Source organism: Bos grunniens, chromosome 16 (assembly GCF_055505025.1).
Source record: "Bos grunniens cultivar Pamir isolate PY7600 chromosome 16, Bosgru_T2T1.0, whole genome shotgun sequence".
Classification (NCBI taxonomy): domain Eukaryota; kingdom Metazoa; phylum Chordata; class Mammalia; order Artiodactyla; family Bovidae; genus Bos; species Bos grunniens.
Window position 1 is genome coordinate 52,631,093 of NC_141180.1, and position 17,993 is coordinate 52,649,085.

The 17,993-nt window shown below is 43.2% G+C and overlaps 1 protein-coding gene across 2 annotated transcripts in view; it reads left to right on the forward strand.

The window, feature by feature from the left end:
- Positions 1-9,426: 9,426 nt before the first annotated feature.
- LBR (lamin B receptor) overlaps positions 9,427-17,993 on the forward strand; it is a 28,239-nt gene continuing 19,672 nt past the window's right edge. The window contains exons 1-3 of one of the 2 annotated variants that reach the window (XM_086345145.1): positions 9,427-9,771; positions 13,973-14,151; positions 15,959-16,174. In XM_086345145.1, the coding sequence (XP_086201271.1) occupies positions 13,987-14,151; positions 15,959-16,174 (381 nt within the window). In that variant the 5' untranslated portion in view covers positions 9,427-9,771; positions 13,973-13,986. The remainder of the gene's footprint in view (positions 9,772-13,972; positions 14,152-15,958; positions 16,175-17,993) is intronic. The other variant, XM_086345144.1, reaches the window with a different exon arrangement.

Sequence of the window (17,993 nt, forward strand, 5' to 3'; positions counted from 1 at the left end):
AGGGAGGTTGATAAGGAGTCCAAGCCTAAGGCCCCTTTAAGGAGGAGGTAAACGTTCCTTCTTTTTCACATTCTTTTGCCTTAGACAACTGGGCCTTGTAGGCAGCAGTATCTTTTATTCAAGGACATACTTTTTTTGAGCTTTGGATGAATGTTATGGGAGAAGGCCTGGGTAAAACTTCCACAGCCTTGAGCTTTGGGTTAACCTGTTCCTTTTGGCTAATCTCGTGCTGATGTCATCCCTGGATGTGTGTTACAGGAAAGGGTCTGGGCGAAATTCTCACAGCCTTGAGGTATTTTTTATCTATTCTCAGCAGCTAGTCAAGAAGTATATAAGGCTTAATCTAGCGAGGTGGATACTCTCCGTCCTCCTTCTGATGTCTATGCCAGAAGCTTTTTCTGTCACTTTCACTTTAAATAAAATCTACACAAAGCACAGAGTGACTGAGACTGTCTTCGGTCCTGGAGTTAAATCTTCTTCAGAGACCATGAATACAGCAGCATCGTTCACCATAAGTTATCAAGCTGAACGGTGATGATGGGTGTACAGTAATGTGAAGGTACTTAATGCCATTGAACCGCACACTTAAAAGTGGTTAAGAGGAAACATTTTATGTTATATGCATTTTACCACATTAGAAAAAGGAGCAAAAAGCGGTAGTACTTATAAATATTACTGATTATTATTAGTGAGCAAAGGATTTTCAAAGTAACTGGCAGAATTTATACTTCCCTTTGGATGTAATAAGAAATAAGAATTCCCTAATTTGACTATGACTTGAGAACGTTAAGAAGGGCATCCCATTAAATTCATGCTCAGCACTCTGGGACTTTTTCACAGGCATATACATTGTCTAGTAGGCATATGGGAAGCGAAAGTATGTTTAAAACACAGACCATTAAGAGAAATGAACATAAAGGGATCTGAGTAGCCTGCTTTGGCCAGTGGGAGGTGATTCCCAGAAAAATGGGAGCATCTCCCCTCTGTTCAGAATGGGTGTCTTGCCCTTGATTTATGGAAAGGCCAGGAGAATGAACACAAAGAACATCACAGAAAGTAAAACAGGGAAAAGAAGAAGTGGAAATTAAAATAAAAAAGCTGTATATTTGTAGAAATGACATTTTTGATGGGTGCTGCTACAATGCTATTTGGAAGATTAATGCTATAGGAGGGCTTCCCTTGTGGCTCAGCTGGTAAAGAATCCACCTACAATGTGGCAGACCTGGGTTCGAACCCTGGGTTGGAAAGATCCACTGGAGAAGGGAAAGGCTACCCACTCCAGTATTCTGGCCTGGAGAAATCCAAGGGGTCACAAAGAGTCAGACAAGACTGAATGACTTTCACTTCCACTTCCAATGCTATGGGAAGGCTTATAATCTTGTACTTTTGTTACTTTACAAATGGGATGATTCTGAATGGTCCAAGGTAAACCTTTCTTTTTTACATTACATAGTCAAAAGGTTGTATTACTGAGATTTCAGAAATCTAAGTATGTAATAACTGTACTCGTATAGGCAAAAATGGCATTTTCTTTCATAATGTGACTTACCCTGGAGAAGACTCGGAGTTCAGAGTACCATGACTTACTTTGCTACATAGAGGTGGTTGTCTCTGTGATCAGTCTTTTGTATCAAACATAAATAAGCAAAGAAATGTCTTAAGTAACTTAGTATGATGATGCATTTTTTTTCTGCCAAACTACTCATGTTAAATAATATTTAGAGTTCTTGAATGGCTATTCAGGCTGTCTCTGCACAGTTTTCAAATACATCTATGTTGCAATTACATTTCATCCATTTTTTTAATGTGGACCATTTTTGAAGTCTTTATTGAACTTGTTACAACATTACTTCTGTTTTACATTTTGATTTTTTTGGGGGGAAGGCTTGAGGCTTGTGGGATCTTAGCTCCCCTGCTGCTGCTGCTGCTGCTAAGTCACTTCAGTAGTGTCTGACTCTGTGTGACCCCATAGACGGCAGCCCACCAGGCTCCCCTGTCCCTGGGATTCTCCAGGCAAGAACACTGGAGTGGGTTGCCATTTCCTTCTCCACTTAGCTCCCTTACCAGGGATTAAACCTACACCCAACTCATTGGAAGGTGAAGTCTTAACCCCTGAACCACCAGGGAAGTCCCCTGTTTTAATAGACATAATAGTTAGATATATAATTAGTCATTTATGCAGATGTGTGTTCTGAATAAAATAATACACTATTGTACTTCAAATAGGCTTTAGGTTGTGCAATCAATAGGATGCACTTGCTTAAGTAAAATCAAGAAATTTAAAACAATTCTGAAAATCTGATTTTAAACATTCATCTCAGGTATTTTATATCATCTCCCTCAAACTTTCAAAAAAATATTTACTTATCAGTATTTATTTGGCCGTGGAGGGTGTCTAGTTGTGGTACAGGAGCTCTAGAGTGGGTGGATGGGCTTAGTTGCTCTGTGGGCATGTGGGTGGGATCTAGTTCCCCAACCAGGGATGGAACCCACATCCCCTGCATTGGAAGGCTGATTCTTACCCACAGGACTACCAGGGAAGTCCCCCTCAAACATGTTTTAAACAGATTTAATTGCGCTGGCTGTGTGCTGTGCTTAGTCGCTCAGCCATGTCCGACTCTTTGCGACCCCATAGACTGTAGCCCACCAGGCTCCTCTGTCCATGGGATTCTCCAGGCAAGAATACTGGAGTGGGTAGCCACTCCCATCTCCAGAGGATTTTTCCGACCCAGGGATCAAACCTGGGTCTCCTGCATTGCAGGAGTACAACGAGTACAGTGATACTTAGAAAAGAAAAGAAAAAAAAAATTACAGGGGTAAAGTGAATCTTCTAAGACAGCCTCTAGGGGGAAAGGCATTCAGGCAAACCTGCAGAATTAGGGCATAGGAATCGAGAGTTGAGGAGGAAAGGATCAAAGGTGGAGGCGAGGGCGTTTGCATGCCAGGTGTGCTCAGAGAAGCGCAGTCACAAAGGTTTTGTGTCTTCAAAAGGTAGACAAAAAGCCCATGAGCTGTATTCTGATCAGCCTGGGAAGCCTCCAGCTGATTCAACAGTGGGGGCAGGTAACAATCAGAAGTTAATGGCTAGGAGAACCAGGAGACTGCCCCAGGAACCAGGGGGGCTCAGGCAGAAGAAAGGGTGGACGCTTTGGAATCTTTAGATCTGGATTAGAATTTTCACTCCAGCACTTATTTGCTGGATGTGCCTTGGCATGTTTGTCGACCTGAGTCTATTTCTTTATCCTAAAGATGGGCATAATGATAACTATTTCATTGAGTTGATTTGAGTCATAAATAAGATAAGGAGGGGACTTCCCTGATGGTCCAATGGTTAAGAATCTGCAATACAATCTTACAATACGGGGGACTCCAGTTTGATCCCTGGTCAGGGAACTAATATCCCACATGCTGTGGAGCTACTGAGCCCACACACTACGACTAGAGAGTCCGTGCACCACAATGAAAGATCTGTATGATGCAATGAAGATCCCATGTGCTCTAACTAAGACCCGAGGCAGACAAATTAAAAAAAAAAAAAAAAAAAAGGATAAGGAATGGAAGTGCTCTCCGCACTGCAAGTTCTCATTAGACATTAGTCCCCTCTCCATAATATCCGTTTCTCCACCACCCAGATGCCAACTGCAGGTGCCCCCCACTTTTCCTAAGGGGTGTGGAGCAGTTTTAGTGATAGGGCCGGAGCAATCACTGAAGAGAAGTGTAAGTGCTGGACATTAGCGTTGATGAGCTCAGGCTTAGTTTGGCCCGTAGTGAAGCAACGTGGCAATTACATATAACACAAACAAATACACTCTGTCCCACCCTGGAGCCCCCAGTCTGCCCCAGAGAGACTCTGGGTGGGAGGTGGGGGTGGAAGGCTGCCCTCAGGGATTTACAGTTTAGCCACTGTGCCAGCACAAACCATTTGTCTGGGTTATGTCTAAACCCCATGTGAAGTATCCAATAGGTTCTTAATAGAAACATATTCTGGATTAAGACGGATAAGGGCTCAGAGATCGAGACCAGGGCAGAGGGAAAAATGGTCAGCAGAGTGAGTATTGGTGCCTGGGGGCAAGGGAGACACAGAGGGGAGGGCAGTCGAGTTGTGCTTCTAAGGCAGAAAGCTCTCTCATCTACCCGGCTTAATGGGAACAGTTTGTGCCAGTGAAACCTCCATTGCCTCTTCCCTTTACCCAGCCTCAGAAGAATCTCAGTTACTAGCCCAAGAGGGAGAGAATTTGCTTAGTCTAGCTTTTGGAGAAACATAGATGACACATAATTTCATAATTAGCTAACCAGTCATTTCTTTAATGTGGTGAGACACAAAGAGAAATTAAATACAATTCCTGCCTTTCAGGATGCCCATCACACAGCAAGGCAGTGACAGGCATATGTGGCAGTGCCACGCAGGCAGAGAGATGGGGGAAGCTTTGCTGAGGATGAGCAAGAAGCCCATTCTTGGAAAAAGGGAGAAGGCATTCAAGCAATGTGACCATGGCCCCATCAGAAATTTTGTAGAAATGGAGGGTGAAGTGGGTGGGAAAGTTCAGATAGGCATAAAAAGGAACAGAGGAAGCCCACCTTGGGGCAAAGATCTATGAGGGCAAGAGTTTCTGAAGCCCTTTCCTATATGTCATGCTATGAAGTATAAAGTTTTTTTGTGCAGAAAAATAATTCAGGACCCCCAACATACCCATGTAAATTTTATGCTAATTTTAAAAAGTTATTAATCAGCAAATGTTAAAAACAAAATGTTTGAATAATAATTACTTTCTGAACAAAGGATCTTTAAATTTTAAGATTAAATCTGGGACTTCCCTGATGGTCCAGTGGCTAAGACTCTGTGCTCTCATGCAGAGGGCCCGGGTCCTACTGTGAGTCAAGGAAATAGATCCCATGTGCTGTAACTAACAGTTCAAATGCAGCAACTAAGGATCTCATGTGCTGCAATGAAGATCAAAGATCCTGCATGCTGCAACTAAGAGCTGGTGCAGCCAAATAAGTAATTAAATGTTAAAAAAATTAAATCCGGTGAGTGGGTTAGATTTTTCACTTAGAATAGTATAGACCAAAAGACTGAGGATACAGCAGTCTTATATTTAATAAACTAGCACTACAGGAGGATTCCAAGGATTAGATACTTAGATAAAAAACAAAAATGCATTAAAAATGTATTGACACATATGCTATTGAAGACACCAGTTAATCTATACTATGAAAGTGAAAGTGTTAGTTGCTCAGCTGTGTCTGCCTCTTTGCAACCCCATGGACTGTAGCCTGTCAGGCTCCTCTGTCCATGGGATTCTCCAGGCAAGAATACTGGAGTGGGATCTCTTCTCCAGGGGATCTTTCCAACCCAAGGATTGAACCTGGGTCTCCTGCATTGCAGGTGAGTTCTCTATTGTCTGAGCCATGAAGGAAGCCATCTATGCTAAAGGAGGATTCAAAGGACTTAGATAAAAAAAACAACAAATGCATCAAAAAGGTATTGACACATATGCTATTGAAAACACCAGTTAATCTATTTACAATTGATTAAAAATGCTGACCATGAACTTGAAATAAAGCTGTAATAAGAGCTGTTGGCTGCTATACCTTTCAATATGTATTAGGTTGGTATGAAAGTAATGGCAGTTTGGATCGTGAATTTTAAATCATTATAACTAGGCTTAAACACATCTTTGTTATTCAAAATAGGAATCATTACAATCAACACATTTTTGCCAACAAGAAATAAGTTTATTTCTGTAGCATAAAAAATACATACTTTCGGATTTGACGAACTCTTAGAAAAAGCATTTTCTGCCTCCTGCTGGTTGTGGGAGCATTTTCTCTGCAAAAAGCTGTCGAGATCCTTGAAGAAGTGATAGTAAGTTGGCAAGAGGTCAGGTGAATATGGCAGAGGAACAAGGTAAAACTCTGTAGCACAGTTCGTTCAATTTTTGAAGCACTGGTTGTGCAACTTGCGACTGGACGTTGTCATCGAGAACTGGGCCCATTCTGTTGACCAATGCCAGCTGCAGGCATTTCAGTTTTTGATACATCTTGTGGATTTGCTAAGCATACTTCAGATGTAATGGTTTCACTGGGATTCAGAAATCTGTAGTGGATAAAACTGGTAGCAGATCACCAAACAGTGACCCCTGACCACTTTTTGGTGCAAGTTTGGCTCTGGAACTTCTCAGTCCAGCCACTGAGCTGGTCGTTGCCAGCTGTTGTATAAAATCCACTTTCGTCTTATGTCACAATTAGAAGGAGAAATGGTTTGCTGTTGTTGTGTAGAATAAGAGAAGATGACACACCAAAATGACAATTTTTTTGATTTTTGGTCAGCTCATGAGGCACCTGCTTAATGAGCTTTCTTACCTTTCCAATTTACTTCAAATGCCAAATGACTGTAGAATGGTCAAGGTTGAGTTCTTTGGCAACGTCTCGTGTAGTTGTGAGAGGATCAGCTTCAGTGATCCTCTCATTTGGTCACTGTCAACTTCTGATGGCTGGCCACTGAGCTGCTCATCTTTAAGACTCCATTTCCTTTGTAAAATTTCTTGAATCACTGCTGTGCTGCACGTTTGTTAGCAGTTCCTGGGCCCAATGCGTTGTTGATGTTGAGAGTTTTCTCCACTGCTTTACAACCCTAACCCCAATCCTAACCCTAACCCATTTTGAACTCAAACAAGAAAATTGCTTGAGTTTGCTTTTTGTCTAACATCATTTCCCTAGCCTAAAATAAATATAAATAAATAGCAAGTAATGTCATTAGCAAAGAAGCATAAAGCAAGAATTGTGCATTAAAATGATGTATAACATAACCACATTTAAGAATGTATTCCAATATCAAACAGCAAAGTTCAACAATGCAAAACCACAATTACTTTTGCACCAACCTAATATAATTGGATTTAATCCTCACAATCACCTTGTAGAGCAGGTACACTTATTATCCCCACTTTACAGATGAGGGAATCATGACTTTGAGAACTGGCTAGGGGAAGACTGAAAGTGAGTGTTAGAACTGAAATTCACACTGATTCACAGGGCCCAGTGATGTCTTGAGGGTCAAGTGAAATAAATAAATGAAGATACAAAAAGTCCTTAGAGCAGCAGGAGGCAGAGGACAGAACTTAATAAATAAAACTAGTTACTATGATTATTATACCAACTCCTGCCTCTTCTTTTCTTTCTCACTAGCCTTACCTCTTTTAAATCCTTCCACTGAAGCTGAAGATAGCAGTATACTTGGGTCCATGTACTGAAAGTCTCTCCTTCTGGCCTCTGATAGTTAAATATTAAAAAAAGTGGGGGATAAGTAAGTGTTGCAAATATACATAAATGTAAGTTCTTCAAATAAAAATGAAAGAAAAAATTGTGTCAAGACCAACCTAATTATTTCATCATGCTAATCATGAACTCCATAGCTATGTGAATACAAGCCAGTCAGGTCAAACAACATTGGTAAAAATGTGTTTTTAAATAAAATAAAAAAAATAATAAAGTGAAATGGAAAATAGCAAAAAAAAAAAAAAAAAAACATGTATTTTTATCAGACAGCTCTTGGGATTCTTTTACTTTATGAAGAGAAGGCTTTCTGCAGCTCACAGTGCATAAGAGTTTGTTATAAACAGTACCAAATGAGTCCAGCTGTACTTCTTCATGCCATGGGAAATTGTACCCAGATCTGTATCCTGAAAGACATGTGTCAGACCTGATACCCCAGATCCTCTGGGAAGCAGAGCCAAATAATGGGCACATTAGAAGACATCACATTTCTTGTATTTCATATCTAAGCCTTCCTGGCCCCACGTACGTCTTTTGGCTGCTTTAGTGGCAGTGCTGATTGGCTTTTCTTCTCCACTACTCAGTGGGAACAGGGACTGTGCCACTCGTAGCCACTGGTTATGCTTTAATCTTTTTTTTTTGGTTGAGCCTTTCATTTGGGATGTTAGTTCCCAGATCAGGGATCGAATCCACGCCCCCTGCATAGGGAGCTTGGAGTCTACCACTAAACTGCCAGGGAAATACCAGTGCCAAGATGCGGCTCTTGAAGTGACTATATATTTTCTGAAAATCCACAACTGGCTAACTGTGGATGACAAATGTCTGAGAACTAAACTGGGAAATTCACCACTCATTCAACACTGGATGTGGAAGACAGAGAAAGCTCAATGTGTTATTTGTTTTTTACTTTTTTTGTAGTTGTAAACCTGGGTGTTTTGTAGTTGTAACTGAGAATATGAGCAGTCTTGCACCGGAAGCTGGGCTATAAATGGTAAAGTCCACTTATTATAATTTAATGGACAGTGCTTCCAAAATAGAAATTCACTTAAATTTATATAGTAAGTTAGATTAATCTAGTAGTTGGGTTAAAAAAATACTTGGATTAAAACCACACTGCAAAATGGGGAACCTCAGTGGACTGCTTTAAACTCTTGACCTCAGAGGAAGGAAACCAACTAACCAATAATGATAACTTGGAGAGAAAGAAAAAAAAAAGGTTTAGGATCCATAACAGATTCGTCGTCAACAGTGTAATGATTCAGCATTCTGGAGGCCAAGTAAAACTAAAGCTGCGGGGTTGCGGGTGTGCAGGTCAAGTGGTATCTCAGTGTACACGGACAGAATTTTCTGTGCGACACAGCACGTTGCTGAGTATTTTCTACTATATCTCTGCAGGACCTCCCCGTAATGTTGATTCTCCTCCTTACATCAGCAGTCCTAGAAACGATGTAAGCTGTAGGGAACCCATGGACATTCTTTGCCAACCCCCACATCCACCCACTGGCCCCACTGCCCCCACAGCCCCCAAGCTACCGTCCCAGGTCAGTTTCTACCGAGATGCAGCCATTGCCAAGACAAAGGAGTCCCAGGTTGCCTTCGGAGCCACTGCGTCCGGGTTTCCAGAGGTTTTTTTTTTTTTAACACAGTAAGGAGAGCACTAATAGTGTTTCAGCAAGAAGTACTTTCGGCCTCGGAAAGTTGATCTTTAGTGATCGTTATGCAAATTTATTTTCTTTACAGCTTTTTACGATCTCTTTCGCCAAACTACTTCATACACCAATTTCCCTGCTTTGTATCGCCAAGCAACTGTGGCGCGAGTGCCGGGAGGGAAAGGGTGGGGAAGAGCGAGCGGTCCGTGGGTCTGGCGGCTGAGATAAGGCCGGGGGAAACACAGCCTTCGTAGGCCGAGCCAAGAGCTAATGCTCCGAGACGTGCCACCCGCAGATCTGGTCAGGCAGCTAGGTGGGGCCGGGGGGGCGGACGCGCCACGTCTCGTGACGAATCGACAGCTCTGGGCATGATTCAAAAGACCGAGGAGCCAATAGGAACCCTGGGAAGGCTGACTAGAGGGGCGGGGCGAGGAAAGGGCGGGGTGGGGGAGGCGCGCGCCCGGGCCGCGGGACCGCGGAGCGCGAGAGCGCGAAAGCGGGCAGTGTCGCGCGCGCGGAACCGCCGCCGGGTTGCTGCTCTGCGACTCTCCCGAAGCCGTTCGTGTTCCCGCAGGATCACTGAGCAGGTGAGCTCCCGAAACCCCGCCCCGCTCCCCGCAGCGCGGTCTCCAAGGGATCTGGGGGAGGCCCGCGGGGAGGGTGCGGCGGATGGACAGGGGTCCCGGGGCGCCTGGCGTGGAGCAGCGGCTTCGCCCTCCCCTCCTCCGGGTGGGTCCGGGCGGCTGCTGGCGAGGCTTGAAGTGCGCCCGGCCCGGCCAGCTGCGGAAATGAAGCTGTGGTTTTAAATTGCCGACGTTTCCCTCCATTTTGGACGCGCCGCGTCGGGGTAAAATGATGTGGGGAGGATGTGTGGGTGGGTGATCCACCCCGGTGCCTTTGTCCCCGCCCTGTAGCATCGGCCCTCCCAAGACTGCTCTGAGCGCTTTTTTGACAGATTAGCCGGGTGGCTTGGCGGGCCCAGCTCTTGGGTAGGCAGAACAGGCGCGGCAGCCTGGCGGACGGGGAAGTGGGGTTGCCAAGTTGACTTTAATTGTCGGTGGTTGTCACTGGCCTGGAGGGTCGTGGCCGTCTCTGGCGACTTCCAAGGCTGGCTGCATGCATTGCATTCCCCCGCCCGGTGTTTCTGCGCACTCAAAAAACGGGTAGTTAGACAGGTTTGGGTGCTCCTGCTAAAGCTCGATCCTTTTCCCCCCTTCTTTTTAATACATCTTTTTAAGGCTTAAAAAAAAATAAGCGCCTGACTGCAAAGGGCCTGGTTCCAGGCGGTTCACCAAAATAATTACGCGGTCTGATCGGGAATCAGGCTGTTGATACTCAGAATGACCCAGTAGATACATTGGACAGCGCGTGGACGATTCAAGGGTTCAACCCGGAGCAAGTGAACTTGCTTACTTGATGTGTGGAGGAGCCTGCACCCGGCCGGACCCAGCTAGACCCATGGTTCTGGTCCCAGCCCTCAGGGACCTTGCAAATAAGCACGTGCACATCTGTAAAGACACCGTAGTAACTGCCATGGAGGAAAGGATGGGTGTGTGTGCACTAATTTAGATCGAGCGCCAAGTCCAATTTAAGTTTGGTTTCTGAGAGCTGTCTAGAGAGGAGGGGAAAGGGTGAGTAGGAGGGAGTTTATTGCTCCTTCAGTTTTTTATTTTGCTTAGGTCTATAGTGGGGCCATTCTGCCTGTGCAGCCAGGAAGATGGCAGTTTCTTCTGCACCCTGCGGCAGGGGCAGGAGCTAGGCCAGGGGTTCCTGTTTGGGTTTTGCCGGGTAGGCCAGCCTTGGGTGCAGGTGTTGAAGAGGGAAGCTGTGAGACTTCATTTGCACTCCCCTTTCTTTGCCATGTTTAGACTGATTTGGGAAAGTGAAGAAAGATGACCGAAGATGTGATCAGCAGGGAATAGCACATTCTGTTGTGCTGATAAACAGTAACATATTGGAGCCGAAATGTGTAAGGATTCCAGTGCCAACTGACACTGAAGTTAGCAAGCATGTGGCTTAATAGAGAAAAGCCTGAGGGTCCCCATGTTTCCACTGCTAATGGGGGGATGAAGTCATTGTGTTCAGTAAACAGAATCTTTCTTTGCAGACATACTTGGCTAAAACCTCCCTTTTGAGGGAGGCCTATCTTTTGACTTTCTAGGCAATGGCAACCCACTCCAGTACTGTTATCTGGAAAATCCCATGGACGGAGGAGCCTGGCAGGCTGCAGTCCATGGGGTTGCTAAGAGTCTGACACGACTGAGCGACTTCACTTTCACTTTTCACTTTCACGCATTGGAGAAGGAAATGGCAACCCACTCCAGTGTTCTGGAGAATCCCAGGGACAGGGGAGCCTGGTGGGCTGCCATCTATGGGGTCGCACAGAGTCGGACACGACTGAAGCGACTTAGCAGCAGTAGCAGCAGGAGGTGATGGTACGGTGACTGCATAAATGTCCTGGGGCTTTTCTGTCCTACCTGCCTAGTGACTCCTGAAGGGTTAGGATGTGAGGCACTGTGTGATACTCGTGCAGAGTGGAGGTGTACCATCATAATGGTGGTGGTTTCATCTTTTGGAACATTTGTGTATGAGATAGAGGTCTTCCGAGAAGAATGCCGGTTTGTCCCTTTTTTTTTTTCCTTTTTCAACCACCATATGAAAGATTGCTTTTCCTAATTCTTTTTCTTTTAAGTGGAGTTTAGAGTTAAGATATCCGTGAGATATCTTAATTTGTTTAACCCCAAATATTTGATTGATAACAGAAAAACCTCTTTGGCATTGACCTATGACCAGTATTGGATAGATACTGTGTATGTGGTATCTGTGCAATAAAATTTCCGAAAGGGACAGAATCTGCTCAAGGGATTTTCGCTAGTGGTAAAGAACCTGCCTGCCAATGCAGGAGACATAAGAGACCTGGGTTTGAGCCCCGGGTCGGGAAGATCCCCTGGAGAAGGGCATGACAACCCACTCCAGTCTTTTTGCCTGGAGAATCCCATGGAGAGAGGCAGGCTATAGTCCATGGGTAGCACAGAGTCGGACATTACTGAAGTGACTTAGCACACACAGGCAGCCCTTAATTCCTGAGGGACTGGGTTTCAAAAGTTTATAAAGAGTTATTTGAAACTTGAATGACATCTTCATGTAGAAAGATGTAATTGCCTTCTGCCAACCCTGGTCAACTGGCATCAGAGAACTAGTACTGGTAACAGAGGTTTGATTTTAAGGGGTCTGAGAGGAAGGAAGGGGCAGAAGAGAAGAGAGAAGCGGGCACATTTCCTTCCTCTGAGTGTTTGGAGGCTTGGAGCCAAATGTTGAAATAGGCAAAACTTGCTGTTGTCACCTTCCTTTTTTGTGCCCCTCCTCCGGGTCCCAAGGTGTCCACCACCTTCTTTTTTTCAAGTTCCCCTCACGGGACTCCTCAGCCAGGTGGGACTTCATCCTCAGAGCATTTGGGCTCCTTGTCCTTGCTCCCCCCGCCCCTGCCCCCAGCCCAAACCCCTTCATTTCCCCAGTAATGCTATCTCAGGTAGGTGTCTTGTACCTAACATGCAAATGGACTGACATCCTCTAATCACCACCTGTCTTTCTGTTTTCTTTCATCTACCCAGCCAGCTCCTATCTATCTAAACAAGTGAAGCTTGTGAAGTTTGCCTCTCAGATGATTGATTAACAGGGAAGAAAAGTGATGCTTGGGAAAGACTTTTTCTCAGGAGGGGTGTGATAATGTGACTTTCTCCTTTCTTAATTCTGGAGAGTCTTCAAAAGTTCTGAGACGTTGGTATTGTTATGTAATCAGCTCTTGACAGGAGTCGAGTGAGGAATGTCTGTTTGTATGCCCAGAGGATATTTCGGGGATGAAGGTGATGCAAGGAGAGATTCTTCTGTCTTACTGCCTTCTTCAGAGGGTCTAGCTTGTTCAGTTGGTGTTGTGTAGATGTCAGGAGGAGCTGGTTTTGTCCTGTGGAAATGCGAATCTGCTGGTCCATTGAGGGAGAAGCTCTTACTACCTAAAAGCTAGAAGCACCCAGCAATCAGTCCATGTTTGAAAAAAAAGTAGCAAACAGGTCTCATGTAAGTGGCAATTCCTGCAGATTGCTTATGGCTTCTTAGGGTGGTGTTCTTATACCAGGCTTCATGGGCTGTGCTTTGGTTCACTGGAAAAGAAGGCTATGACTGGAGGTTGATGTTTGCTTGTAGGCATTTGAAAAAAAGAGCTAGGATACTGGCCTAGTTATGTGGTTGGCAGAATTACTTGGTATACATTTGAGACTTCAGCTGTAAAACTTGAAAGATTTGTGAAAACCCCAAATTTGCTCTTCATTTTCAATTTGAAGTTATTTTTCTCGCTCTTGGTAGGTTATATAATGTTAATTATATTTGATCTCCTTGCAGTCCAAGGGACTCTCAAGAATCAATTGTTCTATATTTGTCCTATTGATAGTTATTGTTGTTATCCTCTTGTGGTGCCTAATTTATAAATTAAACTTTATCATAGGTACGTATGTGTAGTATCCAAGGGACTATAGTATATCTCCCCATAGTATATATGGGGCTCTGTACTTTCTGGTTTCAGGCATCCACTGGGGATGCCTGGCGGTCTTAGAAAATATCCCTCTCGGATAAGGAGGGAACTACTGTTTATGTAGATTTATAAATCAGAAAATATGTGTACTTTGTGAGATTGTGCCTTGCTAATTAAAGAAGTGTGGTCACTGTAGGTGGGTGGTGTTTTGCATGGTGCAAATCATCTGAGCCTTTCTGTTTTGTCGTATAGAGTGATTTCCAGTGAAATATGGTGAGGCAGAGAGAAGAACCTCTGTGTCCTGACTCTGCCACTTCACGTTGTGTCTTTCTGTGCCTTGGACAAAACAGTTAACATATTTAAGCTTCAACTGTAAAACAGGAATTATACACTCTTTCCTCCAGAGGCTTAGCCCGAAAGTCTTGACCAGTTAAACATTTTGGAAAGTTATATTTTAGTGTTTAATGAGAAAAGACAAATGTGTATATGCTCAGACTCTTATTTTTTTTTTTTAACTATTCAGACAGATTTTTGAAAATGCCAAGTAGGAAATTTGCCGATGGTGAGGTGGTAAGAGGTCGATGGCCTGGGAGTTCGCTTTACTATGAAGTAGAAATTCTGAGCCATGACAGCAACTCCCAGCTTTACAACGTGAAATACAAAGATGGAACTGAACTTGAATTGAAAGAGAGTGATATCAAGGTAAGCGCTCCTTGGTTTATAGACCATGTTTATAATAATTGGGAAATCCTGGTAGGTGTGGTTTTTAAGCTTAGAGCAGTGAGGTCTGGCTCTCACACTCCTGCTTTGGGTCATATCCTGATTTTGGCTCTGGAAGTGTATGAATGAGGCACAGTGCTGTGTTCCTCAGAAGCTCCCAGTCTGCTGAAGTCAGACACTTAGATCACACTCTCTCTGGTTTAATGCACTCTGCCATTCTGTGACAGCTTGTCATGGGTGGTACTGGAGCATAACAAGAATAGGGAAGGGCTTGGGGTTTTGGGGCAGGCTTTCAGAGCTGAGTGCTGAAGACAGATCGAGAAACTCAGGTGATGGGGCCAGGGGCTTCCACAGTGGGTTGTGTGCCAAAGGCTTGGGTGGGGGTGGACACAGACAACCAGTGCTGAAAGGGTATGGTGGACAAGGGCCAGAGGAGGGTTAAGAAGGAACCAGAACCGGAGGGGTTTGGGCTTCATCCTAAACACTGAGATTTAATCAGGAGAGTGACATTCATCAGATTTGAGCCCAGGGCTTCTCAACTTATCTGGAGGACCTGAGCTTGAAAATATCTGATCCATGGTATATAAGTACTTATTAATATATCATAATTACTAGGCAGTTGAAAAAAAAAAAGTACAAAATAAAAGCCCTGACTTTTAATTCTCAGATTCAATAGACATAAATTGACTTGGCCAAAATGCTATAAAAATTTCTACTCATTTCTTCTCAATTTCATTCCTTGTCTCAGATCAGTAACCCATCTCGAGCCCACAGCCTGTGGACCACAGTTCAAGTGCTGTAGACCAGGGGTCTGTGACAGTTTTGAGTAAAAGGACAGGTTGCAGATGTCCGAGGCACTGTGGGATGTATAGTTCATGCAGCATGAGAGGAGGTCTGGGCATGGCAGTGTCTCAATGAGATTTTATTCACAGACATTGAACTTTGAATTTCAGATAATCATGTGCCACCAAGTTTCGTTCTTCTTTTGAGTTTATTTGCAGTCATTTAAGAACTGTAAAGCCATTCTTAGCTCTGGGACCACACAAAGTGGGTGGGAAGGATTTGGACTGGGGGGTAGTTTGCCTTCCTTGAGGCCTAGATGCCTGGAAACATTTGGAGTAGGTTAGGGCAGGGTAAAATATTACTAAGTAACCCAGTCTTGGACTTTTTTCAAAAATCTGACTGTTTTATTTGGAGTGAAACGGTGGGACTGATTTTCTTGTTATTTTTTGTGTGCTCTTTACTTTTGTCCCATCATCTGTCTTTTTTTTTTTTAAAGATTTTCTTTTCTTTTTTTTGATGTGGACCATTTTTAAAAGTCTTTATTGAATTTGTTAACATATGGCTTCTGTTTATGTTATGGTTTTTTGGCCGCAAGGCATGTGGGATCTTAACTCCCTGACCAGGGATCGAGACCTCCTGAATCAGGAGGGGCGAAGTCTGAACCACTGGACTGCCAGGGAAGTTCCCATCTCAGTCTGAGTCAATGTTATTGTATCTCTTGTATATGTTATTGGGACAATATATAGCTACTTGATTTAGAATAGGCATTTCCTGGCAGTACCATCAAAGGAGAGTTAGGAGTGGAAAGGGTGCCTTGGCCTCAGGAGAGACGGGCCATTGCCGCAGTTGTCACTGGCCTCATTGGATGGATGCTCTGCTCCCATGAGCTCCTGAAGTGACTTTAGAAGCACTGATGCCAATCACCGCCATTGCTCCCTTCTTGCAGCGTGGGTCTGCATGTGTTTTGACTTAAACGCTGAAGCTCTGCCTTCTCCTCCCTCTCTAGCCTTTAACCTCCTTCAGGCAAAGGAAAAGTGGCTCGACTTCTAGTTCTCCCTCCAGACGCCGGGGGAGCCGCTCGAGGTCTCGCTCCCGGTCCCCTGGCCGGCTCCCAAAAGGTTCCCGCCGATCCGCCTCAGCATCGTACCAGGCTGACCTGAAGGAAGCAAGGAAGGAAGCCAGGAAAGACATGTTGGAAGTTAAACTGACTCCGCTGGTGCTGGTGCGTGTGTTTGGGAGCCCTCCAGTCTCAGATAGCGTTTAGTCTGCCCAGATCACGTCTCCCCCTTTATGTGTCCGCATGTGATCTGCAGTTAATAATATTAAAATGTCAGGGAAACATCAAATCTAAGGTGGTGAGTTGGAAAGGTTACGTTAGAAAATGAATGTTTGGAAGAATAGAAGGTATAATGCTTTTAAGTGCCGTGAAAAAGAATGTTTTTAAGTTTCGAGTGTTACTTAATATTGTGGTTTTAAAAGAAAAAAAGCAGTGTTTAAATTTTAAATAGATGCAAATTATAGATTGAACTAAGTTTTTATCGTAAATAAAAGTTCATGTAGAAAATAATGAGACAAAGAAATTTAAAAAATTAAAAGAAAAGAATGAGATGAGACATAATATATGGTATAAAAACATTCTTGCTTAGTATCACTGTACTTAATTACCTTCTGTACTCAAAGATGACACTTTTAATTGAATTACTTTCACAGTTCAAGGTTGGAAATATTAGGGTATGCAGAGCCTGTAGGACCTTGCACAATGAATAATTTGGATCATAGACCAAATCAAAATTATAAATAAACAGAATTGAATAAATGTGATTGTTTACTCTCTTCACTTAATGTTACCTCTTTCCTGGATAAAATGCACACAGATTTTTAATAACCTTAAAAAACTGGATTATTACATAGTGTTTTGTAGTCAGATTTAAAAATTTTAAGATATTTGGAATAACCGTCTATTATATTTTCCTACATCACTTTTGTTGTTGTATAGTATTGTTTGGATTTACTATAAATTGTATGGAGGTAACGTAATTGTTAGCACCCTTGTTGATAGGCATTTAGCTTTTTTTCTTTCTAAATTTTAATTATTATAAACAAATATTCTTACACATCTGATATATCCTTAGGATAAAATCTTATAAGTGGAACTGCTCTGTCAGATGGATAGAGTAGATTTGAGGCTTTTACTGCATATTGCCAAATTGTTTCAAGAAAGTTTATACCAGTTCAGGTAGGGTATGAATGACTATTTTCTCATTCTGAGTATAATAGTTATTAGTTGTTTTTTTTTTTTTTCACCAATATGATCATCAGAGATTTTCAACTCACTGTTTTAAATTGCATTTTGATGATTATTAGTGAGTTTGAACCTTGTCAGTGGCTCTCTTTACTAGTCAGATGACTCGGGGTAAGGAACAAATGTTGTATGCTTTCTGTCACATGTCATTTTTAGCTTTTAATGACTACTATATTTTTTACAGTGTAACTTCCTTACAGTCCTGGTGACCCAAGAGCTACAGACTAGCTTTGCTCTTCACCAGTTGAGCCCTGGGCTCACCACGGACTCATTGCTGAGTTGAGGATGGTGTGATGTGCATGAAAGACCGTACTTAGACTGCACGTAGCTTTGACATCATGTCATCCTCGTTCTTTTGGACTCCTGATTGCACTATTTGCATTACTTTGCTTCAGCGTGGATACCCTATCAATTTGCCGTCATTATAGTTTAGGGTCAGTTGACTGGCTAAGTTACGGGATTACACTTGTGGTTGCTGTGGGTCACATGCTGGACATTTGCAAAACCACTGCTAAGTGGCTCGTTGGCACTTTGATAAACTTAAGTATATGTTGAATGCTGTCACTGCTCAGTTAGACCTTGATTTGAGCTAGAACTTGATCCTCTATTAAAGTTGTCTTCTGATAGCTAGCCCCTCAAAAGATATATTTATCTTTTTAATTTGTTTTCCTCCTGTTGCTTTATTAGCAGTATAATCTGTCTGTGACTTTAAAGAAGCAAAGTTACAGATTTCAGCCAT